Source organism: Gavialis gangeticus, unplaced genomic scaffold (assembly GCF_001723915.1).
Source record: "Gavialis gangeticus isolate Ggan-Ray unplaced genomic scaffold, GavGan_comp1, whole genome shotgun sequence".
NCBI lineage: Eukaryota > Metazoa > Chordata > Crocodylia > Gavialidae > Gavialis > Gavialis gangeticus.
Genome location: NW_017729024.1, coordinates 122,643,285 through 122,664,475, shown reverse-complemented (window position 1 = coordinate 122,664,475; position 21,191 = coordinate 122,643,285). Strand labels below are relative to the sequence as shown.

The 21,191-nt window shown below is 41.3% G+C and overlaps 1 protein-coding gene across 2 annotated transcripts in view; it reads left to right on the top strand.

Moving 5' to 3' along the window:
* The window catches only part of SMARCA2 (SWI/SNF related, matrix associated, actin dependent regulator of chromatin, subfamily a, member 2), a 223,346-nt gene extending 209,329 nt beyond the window's left edge, over positions 1-14,017 (top strand). Inside the window, exons 30-33 of one of the 2 annotated variants that reach the window (XM_019517644.1) lie at positions 1,690-1,791; positions 8,992-9,124; positions 12,019-12,161; positions 13,014-14,017. In XM_019517644.1, the coding sequence (XP_019373189.1) occupies positions 1,690-1,791; positions 8,992-9,124; positions 12,019-12,161; positions 13,014-13,049 (414 nt within the window). In that variant the 3' untranslated portion in view covers positions 13,050-14,017. The remainder of the gene's footprint in view (positions 1-1,689; positions 1,792-8,991; positions 9,125-12,018; positions 12,162-13,013) is intronic. The other variant, XM_019517647.1, reaches the window with a different exon arrangement.
* The last annotated feature ends 7,174 nt before the right edge of the window (positions 14,018-21,191 follow it).

Sequence of the window (21,191 nt, the reverse complement as noted above, 5' to 3'; positions counted from 1 at the left end):
AAAATACTACTTACATGGATTTCATTTAATATGTAATGTACTATTTCACTGTTGATATCTTACTGAAAGCAAAGTCACAGGACAGACATAGAGCATTCTTCCAAAGATCATATATTGCCTTGTTCATAAAGGCCCAAGTCTGAAACCTGTGGACAAGCCTCTCATTCAGACATTATGCTTGCAGAAATGTGGACAACTCAGAATAGAATCATCCCCCTAAAACAGAATCAAGTTTTATAACAGCCATATATCATCCAGCTACTACTGAATACTGGGAAGTGGTGTCTACAAGCCATTGAACCTTGGTAGCTACAAGGAACCATGCTGACTCCATGTACTAATCATTCCTCTAGCACTGCCACAGGATGGGGTCCCCAGGGATGGCTATGATGCCCGTAGGGCTCCATGACCATGCTAATCTTGCCCAACAGGCACCGTTTTCCCCACCTGCCACATCTTATTAGTAGTTACAATAAACAGGGAAGCTGCCCTCGAGTTTGTGTTTGGGCACAGTCCTGATGGACCTTACTGAACCCTGTGGGTTCTTGGACCCCTTTCAGGTCCTGCTTAAAATGGTTGCCTCATGGGACACTGTCAGCCTTATGGGCTAGATGCATGGCTCCAAAACCACCCCTTTACCGCCCCCCAAGCCTCACAGATGGTAATTAAACATTGCCTCTCTGGGGCCTTACTGTAGCTCGGCCTCCTGTCATCACCAGGCTCTCCACAGCCCTGTCTCTGTGCCCACACTGGTGCTGGGCTCTCTGCAGCCCTTTTGTCACCGTGTCCCCTGGAGCTGGGGTCCCCACACTGTAGCAGGCCCCTCCAATGAGACCTCCTCCTTCCCCAGTAGCCTCAGCCCGATCCACCAGTTTGTAAACAGCAACCAAAATGTGAGCCCCTGGGCTATAACAACACAAGCAGTTCAGTGTGTGCTCTGTCCCTTTAAGAGTCAAACTTCTCCCCCAGCACTAAGTGTCTTGCAGGCCAGGGTACTTGGTGAGCTCCTGGAGCCCCATTAGCCCTATCAGGCAGCCACAGCATCTCTGGGCAATTCTCCCCTGGAGGCTCCTTCCCCTGGCTGCTGCCAGAGAACTAACTCCTGCTGGTCTCAGCCCTGGGGTTTGTGCCCAGGGCCCTACTGCCTTCTGGTCAGCTGACCAGGTGCAGGCACAGGCTAATTCCCTTGTTAGCCTGTTGCCATAGCAACCTGCACCTGTGGGGTTTCTGTCTGGCTCTTAGTGCCCTCTCCCTAGGCAGTTTCTACTCTTAAAGGAGCAGGTACCTTAGTGCCCTGTGACACACTCCCACAAGTTCCCACCTCATTCCCATTCTGCTTTTGAGCTGCAGATACCTTGAGTTAAACTCTTTTATACACAGAAATGCAGTTTCTTTTACCTTTGTCCTTTCCACTTCAGGCAGGAATTGCATAACTTTTACTCTGCATTTGGCCATTATGTGTTTCTGTCAGGTACCTTAGGACTGTACCCTGTAATGGGTTCATCTATAAAACAAAGACAGATGTCTTTTTGTCTTCCTATTAAGTTGATGATATTCTTAATAGAGACTTTGAATTTTACTGTGTTACAGCACAATGATAACTGACTCTATCTTTTGTTTCTCTCTCTTGTCTCTTCTCTGTCCACCTCCCCCTTCCTCCTCTCCCCACTTTCATAAATAACTCAATAGGAGCGAATCCGTAACCATAAATACCGGAGCCTTGGCGACTTGGAGAAGGATGTCATGTTGCTGTGTCACAATGCTCAGACATTCAATTTGGAAGGATCACAGGTCTGACTGAAACCACATTTTTGTATATTTTATACGTTTCTGTCAAGTTTTCTATCATTATAAGTTTCTCTGCAGGTTTCTATTAAAACTAATATTTATTTATTTATTTATTTATTTATTTATTTGAGAGTCTTCAGTGCTTTGCCAGCTAACTTCTTGGTGTTGTCAATGATAGAAACTGTGCTTAAAATTTTTGTTGAAACAGTTTATTCTTCTGGGTTATAGTAACACAAAGTCCCATTTTCTTAGCTTTTTCCAGTATCCCCAGTATCTGAGCTAGCATGAAAATAGGTAATGGATCTAATTGGGGTTCCCTCAATCTTGGGACCAGGTTCTGTTCTGGCCCTGGAATAGCTCAGAGCAGTCACGGGACTAATTATGCTAAATGGTTGTCATTGTGAGGAGTTTGGGATCAATTTGGAATCAGAAAAGTGCAGCTGAAGATGCAAAATAATGATATAGCAGATAGCTATCATAGGTTGTTGCCAGTGGAAGAAGGAGTGTTCAGTGGAAGAATCTTCACGAGAAGAAGTTTTTACAATTTATGATCCCTCTCTGGGTTTTTGGTTGTAGCCATGTTGGTCTAAGGACAAATCATATCTACTTGCATCTACTCAAAGAACCTTGCCTACCAGATCCCTCTCTGCCATTGAAGCTAGGTACAAGTTATGTATTCTCTGGATATTGCAATGGATATTGTATTGGGTAGATATTCTTTACCTTCTTGCTGGAATATGGAAGTCTGTTTTTAAAGACTATGATGCTGAATCTCCACTGAGTTTCAACCGTGTAGACTATAAAAAAAACCCAACTATATAGATTATAATTCTATCATTTTAGGCAGGTGTGTGTTATAGGGCTTGGCTTATGCATAAATCTGTGTTCAGTCAAGTTAACTGAGGATGAAGAACTAAATGCAGATATGAGTGGTGACAATGCAGATTGACTGGAGGACAGATGAGACTGAAATATCTTTTGTGGATTCTATGTGAGATTTAGTTACAAAGGAGCAAGAGGCAAATCTTCTAGTGAACAGGCTGCCTATCTTAGTCAAGAGTACATTAAATTCACAATAAAAAGGTATGTGAGAAGGGGAACCAAATGAGCATTCATTTAGAACAAAATCAAAATGTTGTGAACAAAATTAATTAAAGCACCAAAGAATATGATGTGAAGGAATTCTCTAGTTCCCTATACACCAATGCTATGAACCTGCGTAATAAAGACAAAGAATTGGTATTGTGAGAGTAAATTCAACCTAGTTGCCATTACTGAAGCCTGGTGGGAAACTTTGCATGGCTGGAGTGTTAACTAGGTTATAGTCAGTGATTTGGGGAAGGTCTGAGTAGGAAAAAGGGGAAGGAATGGTGGAAAGTGGCACCCTATGTTGAAAATGGTATTGTCCATTTTAGAGTTATTGACAGTATGAAAGCAAATGATCTTGAATGATTATGGCTCTGTGTCCTAAGCAAAGTGAGGTAGTCTTCTCCGTGTCTTAACAGAGAAGGCACAATATGGGGTGGTAGTTGGTGACTGCTAAAGTCTACCAAATCATACAAGAGAACAAGATGACCCACTCCTTAATTCATAAAGAAAAAATGAGAGACTTCAAGCTGGGCCCTAGCAGACATTACACTTTTGACACTTAATGTGGTAATTGTAACATGCCACATGTTCAGCCAATGTATGATTCAATAAAATGGCACACCAGTCACATAAAATGTGGAATATTTTTGTGGCTGGTTTGCCATTTTATTGGCACAGGGTCACATCCCCATCATGCATGGGGGAGCCCTGGGTCCACATGCATGAACCTGGTGCTTCAAAGGTTTTAATCTCATAAAGATGAAAATATTTATAAGCTAGATCAGTTTGCAAAAATAATTTAAACACAAAGTGTGAATGATAATTGGTGAATATTTAAAAAATACTTTAACAAATGCTCAAAAAAGCCACAATTCACAATGAAGATAGGTTACAGAGGTAGGCTAGCAAAAACAGGATGCACTTCAACACTGACAAGTGCAGGGTGCTGCACTTGGGCAGTAGTAACCAGCAGCACACTTATAAGATGGGAAACTCCCTTCTTGAGAGCATGGAGGCAGAAAGGGATCTTGGAGTCATTATTGACTCCAAGATGAACATGGGCCGACAGTGCAAGGTCACAGTTGGAAGGGCTAACCACACCTTGTCATGCATCCACAAGTGTATCTGTAGCAGGGACAAGGAAGTGGTCCTCCCCCTCTATGCAACAGTGGTCAGGCCACAGCTGGAGTATTGTGTCCAGTTCTGTGCACCCCACTTCAGGAGAGATGTGGACAACATTGAGAGGGTCCAGAGGAGGGCCACCCGCATGATCCGGGGACTACAGGGCAGACCCTACAATGAGAGACTGCAGGACCTGAACCTGTTCAGCCTTCACAAGAGAAGGCTGAGGGGAACCTGGTGACAATCAATAAACTCACTAGGGGGGACCAGAAGGGTTTGGGAGAGACCTTGTTTCCCCTAGCGCCCTCTGGCATAACAAGGAATGACAGCCACAAGTTGTTGGAGAGTAGGTTTAGATTAGACATCCATAAGAACTACTTCACAGTTAGGGTGGCTAGGATCTGGAACCAACTTCCAAGGGAAGTGGTGGTGGCTCTTACCCTGGAGGTCTTTAAGAGGAGGCTTGATGCCTACCTAGCTGGGATCATTTGAGTCCAGTTTTTTCTCCTGCCCTGGCAGGGGGTCGGACTTGAAGATCTATAAGGTCCCTTCCGACCCTACTTCTATGATTCTATGAAGAGAAAAATGCTGTTCTGGTTAAAAATCAACCTTGCTTATAGGGCTTGCTTAAAATGAATTGAGGAGACACCTCCTTTCCAAGCCCTTTATCACCCTTGTTGCCCACCTCTGGACTCTAACTTCTCCATGTCTTTTTAAAAATGTAGAACCTAGAACTGCACAAAATACACTAGATGAGGCCTAGCCAGTGCTGAGTTCAGAGGCACTATCACCTCCTGTGTCTTGCACCTAATGTTTGTATTGATGCATCCAAAAACTACATTGAAGAAGCAGAGCATGTTTTGCTTGTGGAACAGGTGCTTAAGAAGGGAAATGATAACAGTCTTCAAAGATTTGAAGGGCTGCAATAAAGAAGAAGGAAAATACCTTTTCTGTCTTACTCCAGAAACCAGGATGTGAACCAGTGGCTTAAAGTTGCAACAAAGTAGGCTTAGGTTGGCTATCAGAAAACACTTCTTCATTGTTAGAGTAGTGAGGTAATGGAATAGACTGCCTAGGGAAGTTCTGGACTCTCCATCACAGGAGGCATTCAAGAAAAGGTTGGGCAGGCACTGGTCAAGAATGCTATACCTGTCTTCCACTGGGTATTTCCCATGCTTCTGAGCTTTGCTGGTTGGCCCCACCCTGTTTTTGCTTCATGTGTCTGGGTGTTTTTAAGCCTCCCTCAGAGGCACTGGATATTTTGACTGGGGTGTGCCAGTACTTCTGGGAGCACAACAGGAGGTTCCTGGCTAGAGGGTCTTTCCCCTCCAATCAAGGCCAGACCAGTTGCCATATTTGTGGTCAGAAAGGAATTTTACCCCATGGTCAGATTGGTATAGACTGTAGGGGGTTGCTTTCCTCTGTAGGGGGGCCATGGCCCTCTACCTGGAATATCCCAAACATATATTAACAACCTTTTATAGAAGAAGGATGTTGGCTGCCATGATTCCCATGCTTTACTTGTGGCAAATTAGGATTTTATGTCTTGTGTTGTGTCAGGGGTGATGGTAGTCTTATGAAGACTTTAGATTATGTATAGGATGGATTCAGTAGGGATGATCCTGCCTCAGGCAGGGGGATAAACTAGATGACATCTGGAGCTCCCATCAAGTCCTACTTCACTTTGATTTCTATGATATTTATATATATATCAACTTTTTTGTTTTATCTTTGTTAGCAAAGATTTTAAATCTGAAGATAGCAATAGTAGAAAATTGATAAGGGAAGAAAAAAGATGCAGAAATAAATAGCTAATAGAGTGAAAAACAGTAAGAATAAAAGGGCTTCTAAACTATTCCTACTAGGGTGAAGACAGTAGAATTGTCAGTAATAATGTAGAAAATCCAAAAGTAGTCAATCATTTTTTTTTCTGTTTTACATTTGGGGTGGGGGGAAAATTGATGTATTAATGCCCTATCTGAATCAGATGTTCCCCATCCCTCCAATAACTGATGATGATTTTTAATAGCAGTAAACTTTAATAAAATTAGTTTTAGTGTTTTAAATCAGAAGATGCAGCAACTTGCACCTGAGAAATTTAGAAGCTGGCCAAGGAGCTGTCTGAAACATTAATTTGATCCTGTATAAATCTTGGCATGCTGAAAAGTTCCAGAGGGGCTAATGTTGTGCCAATATTTTAAAGAAGTAAAGAGGACCACCTGTGTAATTATAGGCCTGTCATTCAGACAGCAGTCCTAAGGAAAACAAAGAAATAGCTGACAAAGGATTGTTTTAGTTAAGAATTGAAAGAGGATAATAAAATTGATGTCAATCAGTGTGGGTTTATGAAAGCTAAAACTTGTCAAAACAGTTTTAACTTTCTTTGAGATTAGTATTTGGTAACGTAATGGTTTTGATGTGAGTGAATTCTGTAAGGTATTTGACTTGGAACCATTCAACATTGCAATTATGAAACTAGAGCAATGCAAATTAAATACTTTAAAATTGGCTAAGACATAAGTCTTCAGATATACTTGTAAATTGAGAATCATCATTGAGCAGTTATGTTTCCAGTGGGATCACCTAGGGACCTGTTCTTGACCTAACATCATTTCAAATTTTGTCTGTAACCTGGAAGAAACACAAAAGAGAGACAAAGTTTCAGGTCACACAATGCTCTGGGCGAGTGGTAAATAATGAAATATATTGGTCCACTGTTACAAAGCATCCTGGATCACTAGGTAAATGAGGTGTACATAAGCAAGCATTTTAAGTCACATAGCTAGAAACAGTGAATGTGGGCCATGCCTACAAAAATTGAGAGATTTAGTTCTTGGGAGAAGTTACTCTGTAACGGACTTGGGGGATCATGGTGGATAATCAGTTGAATAGAAGATTTTGTGATGCTGTGGCCAAAAGGTGCAATGCTATCCTTATGGCATAGAAAAAGGCATCTCAGCTGTCAGGGGAGTATATTACTCATGTATTTAGCACTGGTGACCATTGCTGATGTCCATCAATAAAGAAAAAATATTATGGAGGGTTTTGCCACCAGAATTATTTATAATTTGGAGAACGTGCCTTTTGAAGAGAGATTCATGCTGTTCAATCAGTCTAGCTAATGAAAGAGAAGGTTATTAAGTGACCTGATGTGTATGGGGAAGATTACTTCGGTGACAGAATACTCTTATGTCTAGCAGACAAGCTCCAGCCAGATCTAGTGACCGTAAATTGAAGTTACTAGTTTTCAACACCAAGGGCAATTAACCATTTGAACAACTTACCAAAACTTGCCATGGATTTTCCATCACCAGAAATATTTAAAATAAAATTGGATTTTTTTCTACAAGAAAGATGCATGAGTCCAAACAGTAATTAATTTGGGGAGGGACTGTAGTTGTGTTATACAGGAAGTCAGACTAGATGTCATCTGCCCTTATCTAGGATAGGCATTGGCAATGTTTTTCATCAGGAGGGCTGGAATGATCCAGCTCAGTTTGGAGTAGTGTGAGCACTAGGACCCAGCCACTGCCACCACTTCTTCCTGCTTGTAGTACAGCATGGCAAAAGGCATCATCCGCTGGATCCTGTGCTGCCCACCTGTGGCACAACACAGGCAGAGCTCCCTCTCCACTACAGCCTCAGGTGTCTGACTGTAGCACAGCTTTTGGAAGTATCCTGCCACTGAATGCTGCCAAAGGCACAGCACTACGCATTAGATCCGAAGGCCCTGAAAGCCAGATCAGGTCCCACAGGCTGTAGGTTTCCATCCCATGGTCTAGGAACTCTTCCTAGAAGTTTTTTTATTGAGTTCTGTGGATTTAGAATTTTGCCTAAAAGGAGTACGTGTTTTTCTAAATAAAGCAAATTTTATCTTTTTCGTGTGTGTAATAGATTCTGTTGTTTCCACTGGGTAGTATTAGAATCCATTAAACATTCAAGGAGCTTTGGTGATCCTTTGTATTATGATGCCATTCGTGAACAGTAAAAGTTCTATGCGCATGTGCTTTCTCTCCCTTTTGAGGGCCATGGCTCTCGGATTCATTAATAGTATTTTCCATAATACATTTCTTCAACTGTATAATCTTCTGTTAATTTTTGTTAACTTTAGTTAGAATTAATTTATTTGTGCATCTGTAGTGCCTTTGAGCAAACTGAAGAATTCAAGTGTCTGTATTTAAAAAAAAAAAGTACTTTAACTTGTCTAGAACATCACTTTCGAGTTCTGTAGAGCAGTGTACACAAGCTTATTTATGAAGACCATAGTAAATTCTCAACTCTTCTACAAGTCTTTTAGATTGGTATTTCTGTTGCTGTAATCTAAAAATATTATATTACTTGCAAGACACAATCCTTTCTTTCAAAGATGCTCTTCAGCAAAAGATACTTAGCAGTCTGAGAAATGTTAATAGGAAAAGCTTTTATGAATGAGCATGGACTTTTTTTTAAACTCTTTTTATATCTACTACGAAGGAGTAAGCTGCTTGGCATAGATTTTTTTTATTAGCCAGCTTGGACTTCTTAACAATTAAAGGTAATTAGCACTGGAGTAGTACATTTGTCACTATTAAATATATTGTGAGACTATAATCCAGATTTTAATTAGGGAACTTACTACTGAAGACTCATTCTGAATGCTTTCCCAAGATAGTTATGATCTAATGGAAATATACTACATTATGTTGGTAATGAAAATTATATATTAAGAAAAACCATTGCATTCTAGGAGGGGTTTTTCTATGTTATTTCATTTTTTAAAGTAATAATATAATAAGAGTTACACTTGTGGCACATTGTCAGTAGGTTTCTTCATTTAGAGCATGAAAAATTAATGTTGGCATTTCTTGTAAAATTCATGCAACAAGGGTTGTTACTTGTAATGAAAAAAGGCCATATACTCTGTGGGGCTCCATAGAAAATAGTGTTCCATGCTGTGAATTTTTGATGGAGCTTGATTTGCAGTTCTGACATAGATTTGCTTTCATGATCCAGATCTATGAGGATTCCATTGTTCTCCAATCTGTGTTCAAGAGTGCACGGCAGAAGATTGCCAAAGAGGATGAGAGCGAAGATGAAAGCAACGATGATGAAGAAGATGAGGATGAAGATGAATCAGAGTCAGAATGTAAGTCAACATGAGAGGCGAGTAGGTTTCCTTGGATAATCAGTTTGTCCTCTCAGTTTTTCCGCTCCGGTCTTCTGATGATTTAGTAGAAGCAGTTTGTTATCAAATTTGCTATATTTGTACTCCGAATCCTGACTTACTCTTGGCTGCTCTGTTCTGGCTGCCTCCTTGAACTATACCAAAGACTTCAAGTATTTCCAAACCTGAACCCGTAACTTTTCCTTTTTTTTTTGTATCTACCTTAATGGGAATTGCTGATACAGTGAACTTGCTTGTCTCCAACTAGCCACCTTATCATATTTCTTTGGCACTCCTCTTTTCATTACTGATTGTAAATGTAAGCTCCTGGTGTTGTGATTTGCCAGGCCTTCTTTTGGAAGACCCAGAACAGAATTGAATCTTTCAAAGGAAGTATCTTCAGATGACTTCCAAGTGACAAGACTTATCCTCTAGTAACAACTCTGCTCACTTTACCATACAATTTTAGCAGTAACCAGTTTTTTTACAGAAGATAATTGTAAATAATAAAGAAAGAAAAGGTCATGATCATCCAGCATGATCACTTGTGTAACAGAGAATGTCAGTCAGTGCATTAGGCATCAAACCCTGTATCATTTAGGATTATAGGTCACATGGCCATCTAGTCCAGCCCTCTGCTCAAGGCAGGATTAACCCTAACAGCCAAGTGTCTGTCTAAACTGCTCTTGAAAACTTCCAAAGATGGAGGCTGCCTATACATGTGCAAGGGGGGGCATTTTAATTAAAGCAGTTCCTGGAAAGTTGCTCTAATTAAAATGCCTCACCATCCCATGTAGTAAGCCCCTGAGCATTTAGAAATGGTTGTGGGACACCTCATTCAATGTGGTTTAAATAAAGTGCCCCCAGAGCCATTTCAAAAGGCATGGGGACTTCATACATCTAATGGTGTGGCGATGCTGGAGCATCCTAATTAGAACACAGAGCAAACTCGATTAATTAGAACGTGAACGAGCACATATATAGGCAGTCAGAGATTCCTCAAATTTTTCTAGGTAGTTTGTAATAGCCCTTTGGGTATTTGAAGATTATTTCTCCCCTCAGTCTTCTCATCTTCAAACTGAATAACTCTATTTTTTCAGCCTTTCCTCATAAGCCTCGTCTCTCAGGCCCCTAAACTTTTCTGTTGTTCTGAACTGGATTCTTTCCATATTTTCCACATCCATTTTGAAGTGTGGGAACAAAAACTGGATACAGTATTCCAGGTGAATTAGACTTAGTGACTTAGTTGAGCTAGAGTATGTCTTTAAAGAAGAGATACTCCACCTCCTTGGGATGACTCTCTTGGTGATTAATTATTGGCATTGGTAGAAAATATGTCTTACAGTTTTAATTTTAAACTGCCAGATCCCTGCCTCCCCACAGAACCAGCCATAATGTTCAGCCACTACTATCCTCTGATGTCCAGAAATAAAGCCAATGTTACCCTTGCAACCCTTCCTAGGTACTGTATCCCAATTTCCCAGGCCCTCCAGAGACTTCTTCCAACATAAACTCCCCAGCAGTTGCACACAGTCGCCATTAAACCAGGCCTGGAGTCCTGCAGACTTCGGGGCATGATATTACAGAAAAGAAAGTATTCTTTCCCTCTGTCCACAGTCGTCCTTTTTGAAACCTGAACACTTCTGCCCACTAGTATACTGTGTCTGCCAAGGACAGAGTCTAAGCTCTCAGTCAGAGAGCATGACTGGTATATACTACCCAAAGTACCTTGCCCTAAGTCACTCTCCAGGTATGAGAAGCAAATTGTGTCTTCCCAAGATATAAGATGCCATACAACTTCAGGTGTTACTTTGGAAACTATATTTTGGAATCAGACTCTAGTGCTCTTCTGCAACTTTTTGCTGCAGGGGGTTCAGAATGACCCAGCTTGGTTTGGAGGTAGGCAGGCACTAGGGCATGGCTTCTCCCACCACTTTTCCTATCCACAGGAACTGGTGCTGCCTGATTTGGCAAGGCAGGGGCAGAGCTTCCCCTCCAGTGGAGGCCCAGATGGCTGACTGCAGTGTGGCACAAGGAGAGCCCCCCACCGATGAATGCCACCAAAGGCACAACCGCATGGGGCAGATCCAGAAACTTGTTGTTGACCCCTGCTCTACTGAGAAACCCAGATCCCTGAAGTTTGGCATTTAACCTTTGTGGTGTTTATATAATTTACAACCCTTTGTTGCCTGTTGCTACTAAAGATAGACCTTTTCTATCCACAGACCATAGAAAAAGTGTTTTCATGATGCATTCTGTTGTATACAGGTTCTCAGAGTGAAATCCCAGCACCAAATACTGCCCGCAGGCAACCACTCATTCTAATTTGCACAGCAAGGATTAAGCTAATCAACTCAAAGATTTTCTTGATAGCTCAATCAGTAATTTTTATTAAACTGTCTTGGAAAATATGAGTACAAGCAAGTATCTCCACGTAATTGTTCCAAAATCACCATAAGAAGGAGAGGGGGGGATCTTTTCAGATTGTTACAAAAGGAGATTGTGCCTGAATACAGAGACTATGTTAAGAAGTTGAGATATGGTGGCTGACAACCAGTTTCTCCCCCCATCTCTCCCTGCACCCCAGTTTCATAGATTTCATAGACATTAGGGCTGGAAGGGACCTCGGAAGATCATAGAGTCCAGCCCCCTGCCCCAGGGACAGAAAGTCAGCTGGGGTCACAGGATCCCAATGAGATAAACATCCAATTGACTCTTAAAGGAGTCCAGAGTAGCTGCTTGTACCACTTCTGGCGGCAGTCTGTTCCAGGCCTTGGGGGCTCGGACAGTAAAGAAGTTCTTCCTTATGTCCAGGATAGAAGAAAATAAATAATCACAGCTGTCAATTTCATCTCAACTTTTGCACTTTTTTGCAGCAAAATCCGTGAAAGTCAAAATCAAGCTGAATAAGAAGGATGAAAAAATCCGAGACAAAGGGAAAGGCAAGAAGCGGCAAAGCCGGGTAAAAGCAAAGCCTGTCGTGAGTGATGATGACAGTGATGAGGATCAAGATGAAAATGTAAGTTTTATTCACTGAAGCAATGGAAATGGTTGCAACTATTTCTTCGCTTCCCCATTCTACTCATAATCACAACTTTCACTTCTTTCTGCGTGGAGACACAAAGCAAAACTTAAAACTCTATGTTGATCTTCTTGTGGGGGGGTTTGATGCATCAAACTTTGCTTTTAAGAAGGATCTGGCAGAAGTCTAAAAAGACTTAAAATATATATATAATATAAATAACTTACTTTTATACAAATCCCCAAATAGAAGGAAGAACTTTGTTGTGAATCTTGCAAAGAAGAGGGGTTCCTGGAATGACTCTAACAGATACAAGTCAGGAATACATTTTTTAAAAGGCATTTTCCATTCCAAACTTTCCTTTAATCAAGCTTTGGACATAGCCATTAGTAGTAGAGGAACGAAAATGCCTGTAACAGGCAGCGTTGGGCTTTTTTTTCCCCCAACGTTCATATTTTCCTTTGGCCTTTTAATATTCAAGAATGAGATATGAGATTTGCTCACTTTCATCTTCACACCTTCCCATCCTGTTTCATCCCATCCCAAATATTAAGTAGTCTGAATTTACTGTCAATGTTTTATGTGTGAAAAAAGACTACGCAATTTTTTCCATCATTTTTAACAAGATGTTTGGGCAGGCAGGGAATAATGTTTCCTGCCACTGTGCTTTTCTCTTCCTTCTCTAAAGAGGCTCACAAGAATAAGCATAAAATGTCATGAAGCAGAAGTATAAATAGTGTAGTACTTTTCCTAAAGCAACTTTGATTTCTCAATTTAACTTTTTAAACAAAAATTCAAAGAATAGCTGGCAAAGAATAGCTGACCTTTTTTTGTGTCTCTTACCTCTAGGACCAGTCGGAAGCAAGTGGAAGTGATGATGAGTGATCCATAGGGTTTATTTTCTTGGCAGAACTGAACCCCTTCCCCTCTTCCTTCTCTCATTTTACACCCAGTAAATTCATTTTGTCGATAGAAATTGGGTTGTTTCTGTATTCTCATCCTCTATAAACTAGCTTTAGGATAGTGCCAGACAAGCATATGATATCATGGTGTAAAAAAGAAAAAAAATTAATTTTAAAAATATTTGGCCCAAAAGGGCCCAAAAAATTTAAAAAAAAAAAAAAAAAAAGCTTTTGATGGAAAAATGTGGGTTGATAGTATATTTCTATGGGTTGGGTTTAGCTTGGTTAATGGTTTGATTGTGCCTGGTTTTATCATTTGATGAGATGTTTTTGAATGGCATCAGAAAGACAAAAAATGTCTTTTGTAGCATTGATAACCAGGAGAAGCCATTAAAAGCCGCTGGTTATTTTATTTTTCATCAGGCAATTTTCAAAGTTTTTATTTGTTCTGTATTGTTTTTTACACTGTGGTACATATATGCAACTTTGTTTAATAGCTTATAAATGTACAGTAGTTAGCCTCCACCCCACCCTGTCCCATACACATTTTTCCACTTTATGCTTGATGATCTTCAGAAAAAAATGCTTTTCAAATGATATCAAATTTATGTCTACTGTAAACTTTGCTTAATTTTTTTCCTCTTGATTTTAAAAAGTTGGGTTGAAAAATGCTATTGAATATTGCAATCTATATAGTGTAATGGATGGCTTCTTTCATCAGACTGATCTTCTATGTTACCAATGTGGATTATCACCTTTTCCCTAAAGTGTACTTAATCTTTGCTTTCTTTGCACAATGTCTTTGGTTGCAAGTCATAAGCCTGAGGCAAATAAAATTCCAGTAATTTTGAAGAATGTGGTGTTGGTGCTTTCCTAATAAAGAAATAATTTAGCTCAATTAATACTGTCTTGTGTTATGAGTTTCAAGAGAATAAAAAAAAGACTTTATTATGACTGTGTGAGTGGTCTTGACTATAGATCCTAAAGTGGTTTGATCTAAACACGTAACCAAAAGAGAATTGAATTAAGCAGGAATATCCTTATAGAGATATGGGACAAGAGATATCTATTAAAATAACATAAAATACTAGTGCAACTCACAACTCTAACCAGAACTCAAGTGATTAAACAATAACATTAATGTGTTTGTTCTTTTCTATTACAGAATGCGTAGGTGCACAAATCTAATTAGCTGTCTAGGAAATCAATCTAGCTATTAATTTTTTCGCTACCCTTCCCCCACTGTATACCTCCTGGAGATTTCAAGATCTTTCTTTACAGTGATAACCTGTCCTTGGATAAGATAATGTAAAGATTTTGCAGTCATTCTGTTAAAGATTTGTAACTAATAGCATCATTGCTTTTTATAAACAAACTGCTAACGTTCTGGAAAATACAGCAAGGAATGAGACCTTTGTCTGTGAAAAGCTTTATGCCTGAACCTTGATTTGTAAGTTGAAGATATCTAAAGTTACTTGAACCATTGGTCTCTCAGTGTGCCCACTCATCTCTTTTACTGCCCTTCCAACAAGTGAACTTCTCTTGACATTTTTCTATCCTGTTTTAAAGATTATTTGTTGTTTGTCTGCTACCTGTGACACCGTGTTAATCCTACAGATTGAAATAGTTGGATGTGGCTGAATGAGGTACATCAATTTCACGTTGACAAAAGAAAACTGAAGAGAGAGCTTCCCCTCACCTCAGCTATCTGAACTCACTATGTACAGGTCATGTTCCCTAGGTCTTGTAAGAGGGAGCTGTGTGAAACCACCTCTTCATCCCTGTTGCAGACTTTTAGCAATATGCATCAGGAGTTTCAACTGTTGTGCTCTGGATGAACCAGTCTTGAATGTACATAGAGGCAAGGGAAATGTGGCCACTGGATTTGCTATCAAAGATGAAGAAATGAAGAGAGAAGTAACTTGCCTTATGTGCTCGTCCAGCTGTCCAGCTTCGGAGAACTGGCTTCCCTAAATTACAGAACTATAGTTCCAACATCAGCTAACTTTACCTCATTAGTTGGTTATAATATTGATTCCACTGGGACTTAAGGAAAAAGATATGCTGACATAACACGGCCCAAATGATGAGTACCCAGAAGTTGAAAACATTGACAAACAAACTACAAATAACACTGGTTACAGCAGTGCATCGCCCCCTGCAAACATGCATCCCTACTAATCTGGAAGGACTGCCTTTGGCAGAGAGAAGGGGAGAGTTTTGTCTGCATGGTCCATTGCATGTATGGCTTCTATGTTGCAAACAGTGATTCAGTTTCCTGAGATGTTTTTACATGTAATGGACTAATTCTACAGTCTGACTTCACATGACCAGAAACAGTTGGCAATGTTGTTCAGTTACTACCTGTCTAGACTGGATTTTAACTGGTGACTTTGATGTGAAACATACAATATGTTACTTATCCCCCCCATAAGTCCCTACTGCCTTTGTAGTGACCCAATTCAATTTATTTTTTGCAAATTTATTATGTACAAATGGATGTTCAGCTAGAGACTATATAGTAACATATTCTTAAAATGAAAGCAACTTTTGTTCACTAAATATAAACCTTGTCGTTGATATAACCATCTTTCTCCATACAGGACTACAGTTTAATTCTGAACTGCAGTTTTGTATCTGATTAACAGTTTGAAATCATATTATAAAAATCCCTACACCCTCTGTGAGTTGGAAAAAGTCAAATTATTTTTGGTATTTTTAAACCACCTTGCGGTCAATCCTGTTAATTGTTTTGGGGATTTGAATCTTGGTTTTCCAAACCATATTTTTTTCTCCTACCTCTTCATTTTTCTGTAGAAGCTCCATTATCTTTTCTAAGTGCCTGTCCTTTTCCCTTTTAATTTTCAAATCACAGCAGTATATTAGGTTTTCCCAGTTTTTCCTATGGAAGCCATTATAATATACAGCATGCCAATTTCTTTCTGAAAAAGAGATGCAGCAGCCCTGATTTATAGGAAACAAAAATCCATGCTAAATGCATAAATGTCAACCCTTCCTAATACCTTCCTTTTCTATTATGAAATAAAGATGTGTAAAGCAGCGTCAACACCTCCAAATGTCATTTAAATAAAAAAAAGTATAGCCCATGCGGGAGGGGAGTTTAACCCATTTCCTACCTGAATTGCTGTGACTGATTTATGAAACAAACCTTTTAAATAAAACTGGATACAATATGGCTTGAATACTGTGGTAGGTAAGCAGAGTGAAAGAAATATCAGGGCATGTGCTTGTTGTGTATGCCTCTCCTGAGAGAGAGACAGTGTTGTTAGTGGGTCACATGAATAACATTTTAAAGACTTTCATGTATTTCAGAGGCTAGATAAAAATTCCTCCTCCTTTCTTACACATCTTAAAGAAACAAAGCATGTACAAGACCATTTGCTCTAATGAATGTAAACAGATGCCTTTTTTAAATGTGTTCAGTCACCAGTGCAATGTGCCTTGAATGTTTTTCACTTTCAAATGTGTATGAACCTATCTGTTCAGCGTTCTCTGTCATTCCATCAGTTTTTAGATCGCAGAGATCCCCCTTCTTGCTGTAGAAGTCTAATCTCCACTCATTCTGCACATGAATAAAGCTGGCAATACATTCATTGTTGAGCCATTGAGACAAGACAGCGTGTCATAGTGAATACTGCCACATGCTCTGTAAGGCGCAAGGCAAAGCTAATGTAGCAATAAGCCACAAAATGGTGTGCAATTAGTAGGCTATTGGTGCATACTTCATGCTGTCAACTTCTTGAGAAGTGCACTAATAGCTTTATTAATAATGCACATTCTGGTGTGACTTACCGCTATTATGGTATGGTTTGCTCATTTAAAAAAAAATTTTAAACCCTTTAAAATAATTTCAGGGAGGCAGGTATATAATGACTCTTCCTACAGTGCAAAAATAATTCAGAATAGAAGGAAAAGAGCAAACATCAAAGGGTTTAAATCTGCCTTTCCTTTCTCTCCTTTAAATCACTGAAAAACCCAATTTCTGACATTCTTAATTTTGGCCACTTCCCAGTTCAGTTCTCAGTTGTGTATGATAGCAACCAAATTTGACTGGATTTAATTTCCCATGACAGTTTCTTATGAATTCAGGACAAGGCCAAGCAGAAAGGGGTGTGTGCTTAGACTGGTCATAAGTGCAGCATCGTAGAAGGTCTCTTAATTCCAAACCTGTTTTATTAGTTAAAAGACAGAAGGGAAGTAAGGCAGGAGGAGGATTAATCAAAAGAAAATTATTTTAGATTAATTAATATTTGGCCAGTAGCCTTTTCTTCCTCTTTATGGTGATGAGCTCAGAGCCAGGCATCAGAGTAAGTGGATATATGACTTTGGATAATGTACATCTGCAGCCATACTCTGCTAGGCTTTGAATGTCTAGGATCATATTAATGGCTGGTGCAATATCACCGAGAACAAAATTTTTAAAATGGGACAAAAAAAGTCAGCAAACAAGGAACCAGCATAATGGATGCTGCATCATTCACACAACGATTCTGCTCTATGTTGCTGTCTTGAGGGCACTTTCAGTTAAGCAGGGAGAGCAGCCCGGGTTTATCAATTATTCTGATTTAAACATTCCATAAAACAGAATTTAGTTATGCTATAGGTTACAGCTACTAAATCTCTCTCCTGAATTCCAGACGTCCCATTTTCTAGGGGTGCTCCAGTAAAGATTTTCTTGGCCAATACGGAAAGCCAGTTATCCACCAGGCATATCAGCAGATACCAATCCAATAGCCAATTTACAGGAAAGCAGCCGGGCAGCATGATGAGCAGCACCCTGCAGGTATTTCTGTGGAGGGTAAGGGGCGGGGGGAAGGACAGGGGTATGCGGGGGGCAGATCAAAGCCTCCACAGTGAGAGAGGGAGTGGAGCTCCTGGGACAAAGACAGCATTGCAGAGAGCCCTGAGCCCACAGTGGGCAGCGTGCCCCTGCCCCACACATGAATCTGGGGGTGGTGGAGCATGCTTCCCCTCAGGGGTGTACACAGTGGCAGAGTGCCACTCCTTACCCACCCCCCGTGCCCCATAGATGAACCCCCAATGGCTCCGTCCTGCCCCAGCCCCAGGGTGCCCATTTACTGCCCTGGCTGGGCAGTGCCCTCACCCAGCCCCTTCCCCCAACCCACTCCCTCCCTCACCGTGTGGTTCTTGATCTACCCTTTGCCCCTTCCCCTCCACAGACTTATCTGCAGGGCGCTGCTGTCCACATTGCCGGATTGCACTCCCAGCCATGTGCGTGCTGCAGCTGCACATATGCATGCAGCATCCGGGGGCCCCAGCCAGAAGGCATGTTATATTTATTGTTATGTTCTCTGGTACACTGGCCAAAAAAAAGCCAACAGACGATAATGTTAATTTTCCTTTTATCGGTGCTGATCCAATATGGCACCCATATATCAGTGTACTCTACCATCTTCCAACAGGGAAGACAGTTGTTGGTCTCTACAGCATACTCCTGTCATCTTTATATGGGACCAACAGCTGCTGCTCTTAAACTTTATTTTACTCGGTTACCAGCCATAGCATGAATGAACTCATTTTTTGTAAGTTGGTAAAGCCAGAGGCCACCTCTTTATTTTCACCACAAAACACCATGAACTTGCAGAGGCAATAAACAAGGGACCAGTTGTTTGAGATGGTATCCCCATCCTGTCTCTTTGGAAGAAGCAGCAGGGAAGAAAATGAGTCTCTGCTATGTCGACTGTCTCATGCCTTGGAACCATCCAGGCATGGTGTAGAAAGACTCCCCTGAAACCAGACCAAGAAAGGTATGGAAGAAAATAAAATGCTTGGGGTTCTTAAGGAGGGAAGAAAATGCACATCTATGTCACTTCAGGAGTTGCCCAAAGCATGACTTTGTCCTCCTTGTCCACTGCAGGCTCCAGGGAACTGGGAAACAATGGGCATTTATACATGTGCTCTGGGAGGGGAGAGTGGTTTAATTAGAGCAGCTTCAAGGGCACCTATACAAGTGCATCAAGGCTGCATTGACATGTAATTACCATGCTCTGGCAGATGCCAGTATTACATGCATCAGTGTTCCTACACTGAAAAATGGTGGCAGGGGTGCTTTAACTAAAGCTCATTCAATGAGCTATAGTTAAAATTGCCCTGCCACCATTTTGCAGTGCAGAGATGATGCACCTGATGCTCTGGGAGCTTTAAATAGAGCGGCTCTTGGAGTTGCTCTAATTAAGGTATCATCCCTCCTGCTTCCCAAAGCATCTGTATAAACACCCTGAGATCCAGTCTAATTAAAGCACCCAAAGTATCACATGTATTGGCATCCCTGCGCTGAAAAATGGCAGTGGTCGCACTTTTAATTAAAGCTCATTAAATGAGCTTCAAAGTGCCCTTGCTGCCATTTTTCAGCATGAGGACATTGATGCACATGAGGCTGGATTCTGTTGGAGCCTGCTAATTACCACACTCCAGCAGACTTGATTAATGTAATTACAGCACATTGGAGTAGCCTTCTTGCATGTGTTTAGGCACCCAATGGCTGCGTTTCTTCATATCTCTTCCCCATGCTCTTGATTCTAGAGCTTGGTCTCCATCAGAGATGGATTCTCTGTAGCAAGTGCTGCTGTTCTAGTATACCATATAATATGCTGGATCCATTCTATCATGCATTATTTTGTAGGTTCTGTATTCTAACAAACTAAATGCAATTTTGCAGTTGCCTGGGTGCCTGCTCTTACTTGGTTGTCTGATCAGCTCAGCTTCCCCCCAAGGAATGCCTCATGCAGGAGCCTCCTACCATTCCAATCTTCTTTGTTTTTCATTGGTCAGGAATTAGGATATATCTTACCCAGAGGAGGGCTCTTAGGTTTTAGCAAAGACACTTTAGAAAGGTTTCCTTATGCTTTCCCTTCTCTCCTTTAAGTTGTTTTTGCTCAGCCTGTTTCTGTGTATTTAGCATAATTTGAGTGCTCTTTTTTGCCTGCACCCTTTCTGTTCCTAAGCTCCTAGTGTCACACAGTTAAGACTCTCTTGCTCAGATCCCTCTGAACATCTGCTAGGCAAACTATTCACCCCCTATAAGAGGGCTGCTGTTTCTGTGCTGTGAGATATGTGAATGTGCTGAATATGCCAATTAAAATCTACATTTTTTGTTGAATCAGTTAATGGCAATGAATGCATAGCTTTACATTCACAATATATTCCATGCTTGCCAGCCTGACATCACTTTTTCCCAGACTTATGATTGGAGTCATTTATTTCTGAATGCTCTTGAATAAACATAATATGCGCCATGTGACCTTCCTCACGCAGCCGCATGACCAGTTTCTTTTCTCATGAGCTTATGTGCAATTAAAACCCAACTTTCTATCAGGATTTTCTTGAGAGTAAGTGCAGGCTTTACATGCTGAAGCCCTGCAGCCATTTGACCACACTAAACAATTAATGGGGTAGTTCTTTTATGCCTTTTACATGGCCCTAAAACAGGCTCTAGGCAAAAAGACCTCCATGTTCAACATGTGATCACATATGCAGGTGGGCTGTCAAAACTCCAGTGACCTCTCCAATGATCAGCAGTTACAATATTGGATATATGTTGGGAAGCAGGAGCAGAGGGAGCAGGGTGCACGTGTGCCACACATGTACCCACCTTACCTTGGCGGCGAAGGCAGCAGCTGCAGAGGAGACAGCGGTGGGGGCAGCAACAGCTAATTTCCCCTTAAGGTAAGTGGGGCAGAGGGTACAGCGCAGCTGAGGCGGATCCGGAGGGAAAGCCCTCCGGAGCCCTCTTAGCTCTCCCGACAGGGAGCTGCGTGCGGGCAGTGCGCGCAAACAGGCGCACTCTGTAAGGGCGTGCTGGCATTTGCGCCAGCGTTTGTGTAAGGTGGGCACAAGGTAGCTGCCCAGAGCGGCACCTCCAGTGAGCAAAAGCAGCAGGTGCAGCTCTGTAGACATGGTGCAGATGCAGAGCGCAGCTGCCAGGGGCCCTGCCCAGGTGCTGCTGCCTGCCATGGGCTCTTCTGAGGCCTCCACCCAGATGAAGCTGATGGTGGGGTTGGTGGCCCCTTGCCCCCCTGTCTGGGGGGAGCTCGGTGGGGTCCTGGGGGGTGGGGCCTGGTGGTCCCCTTCCCTGACCCTCCTG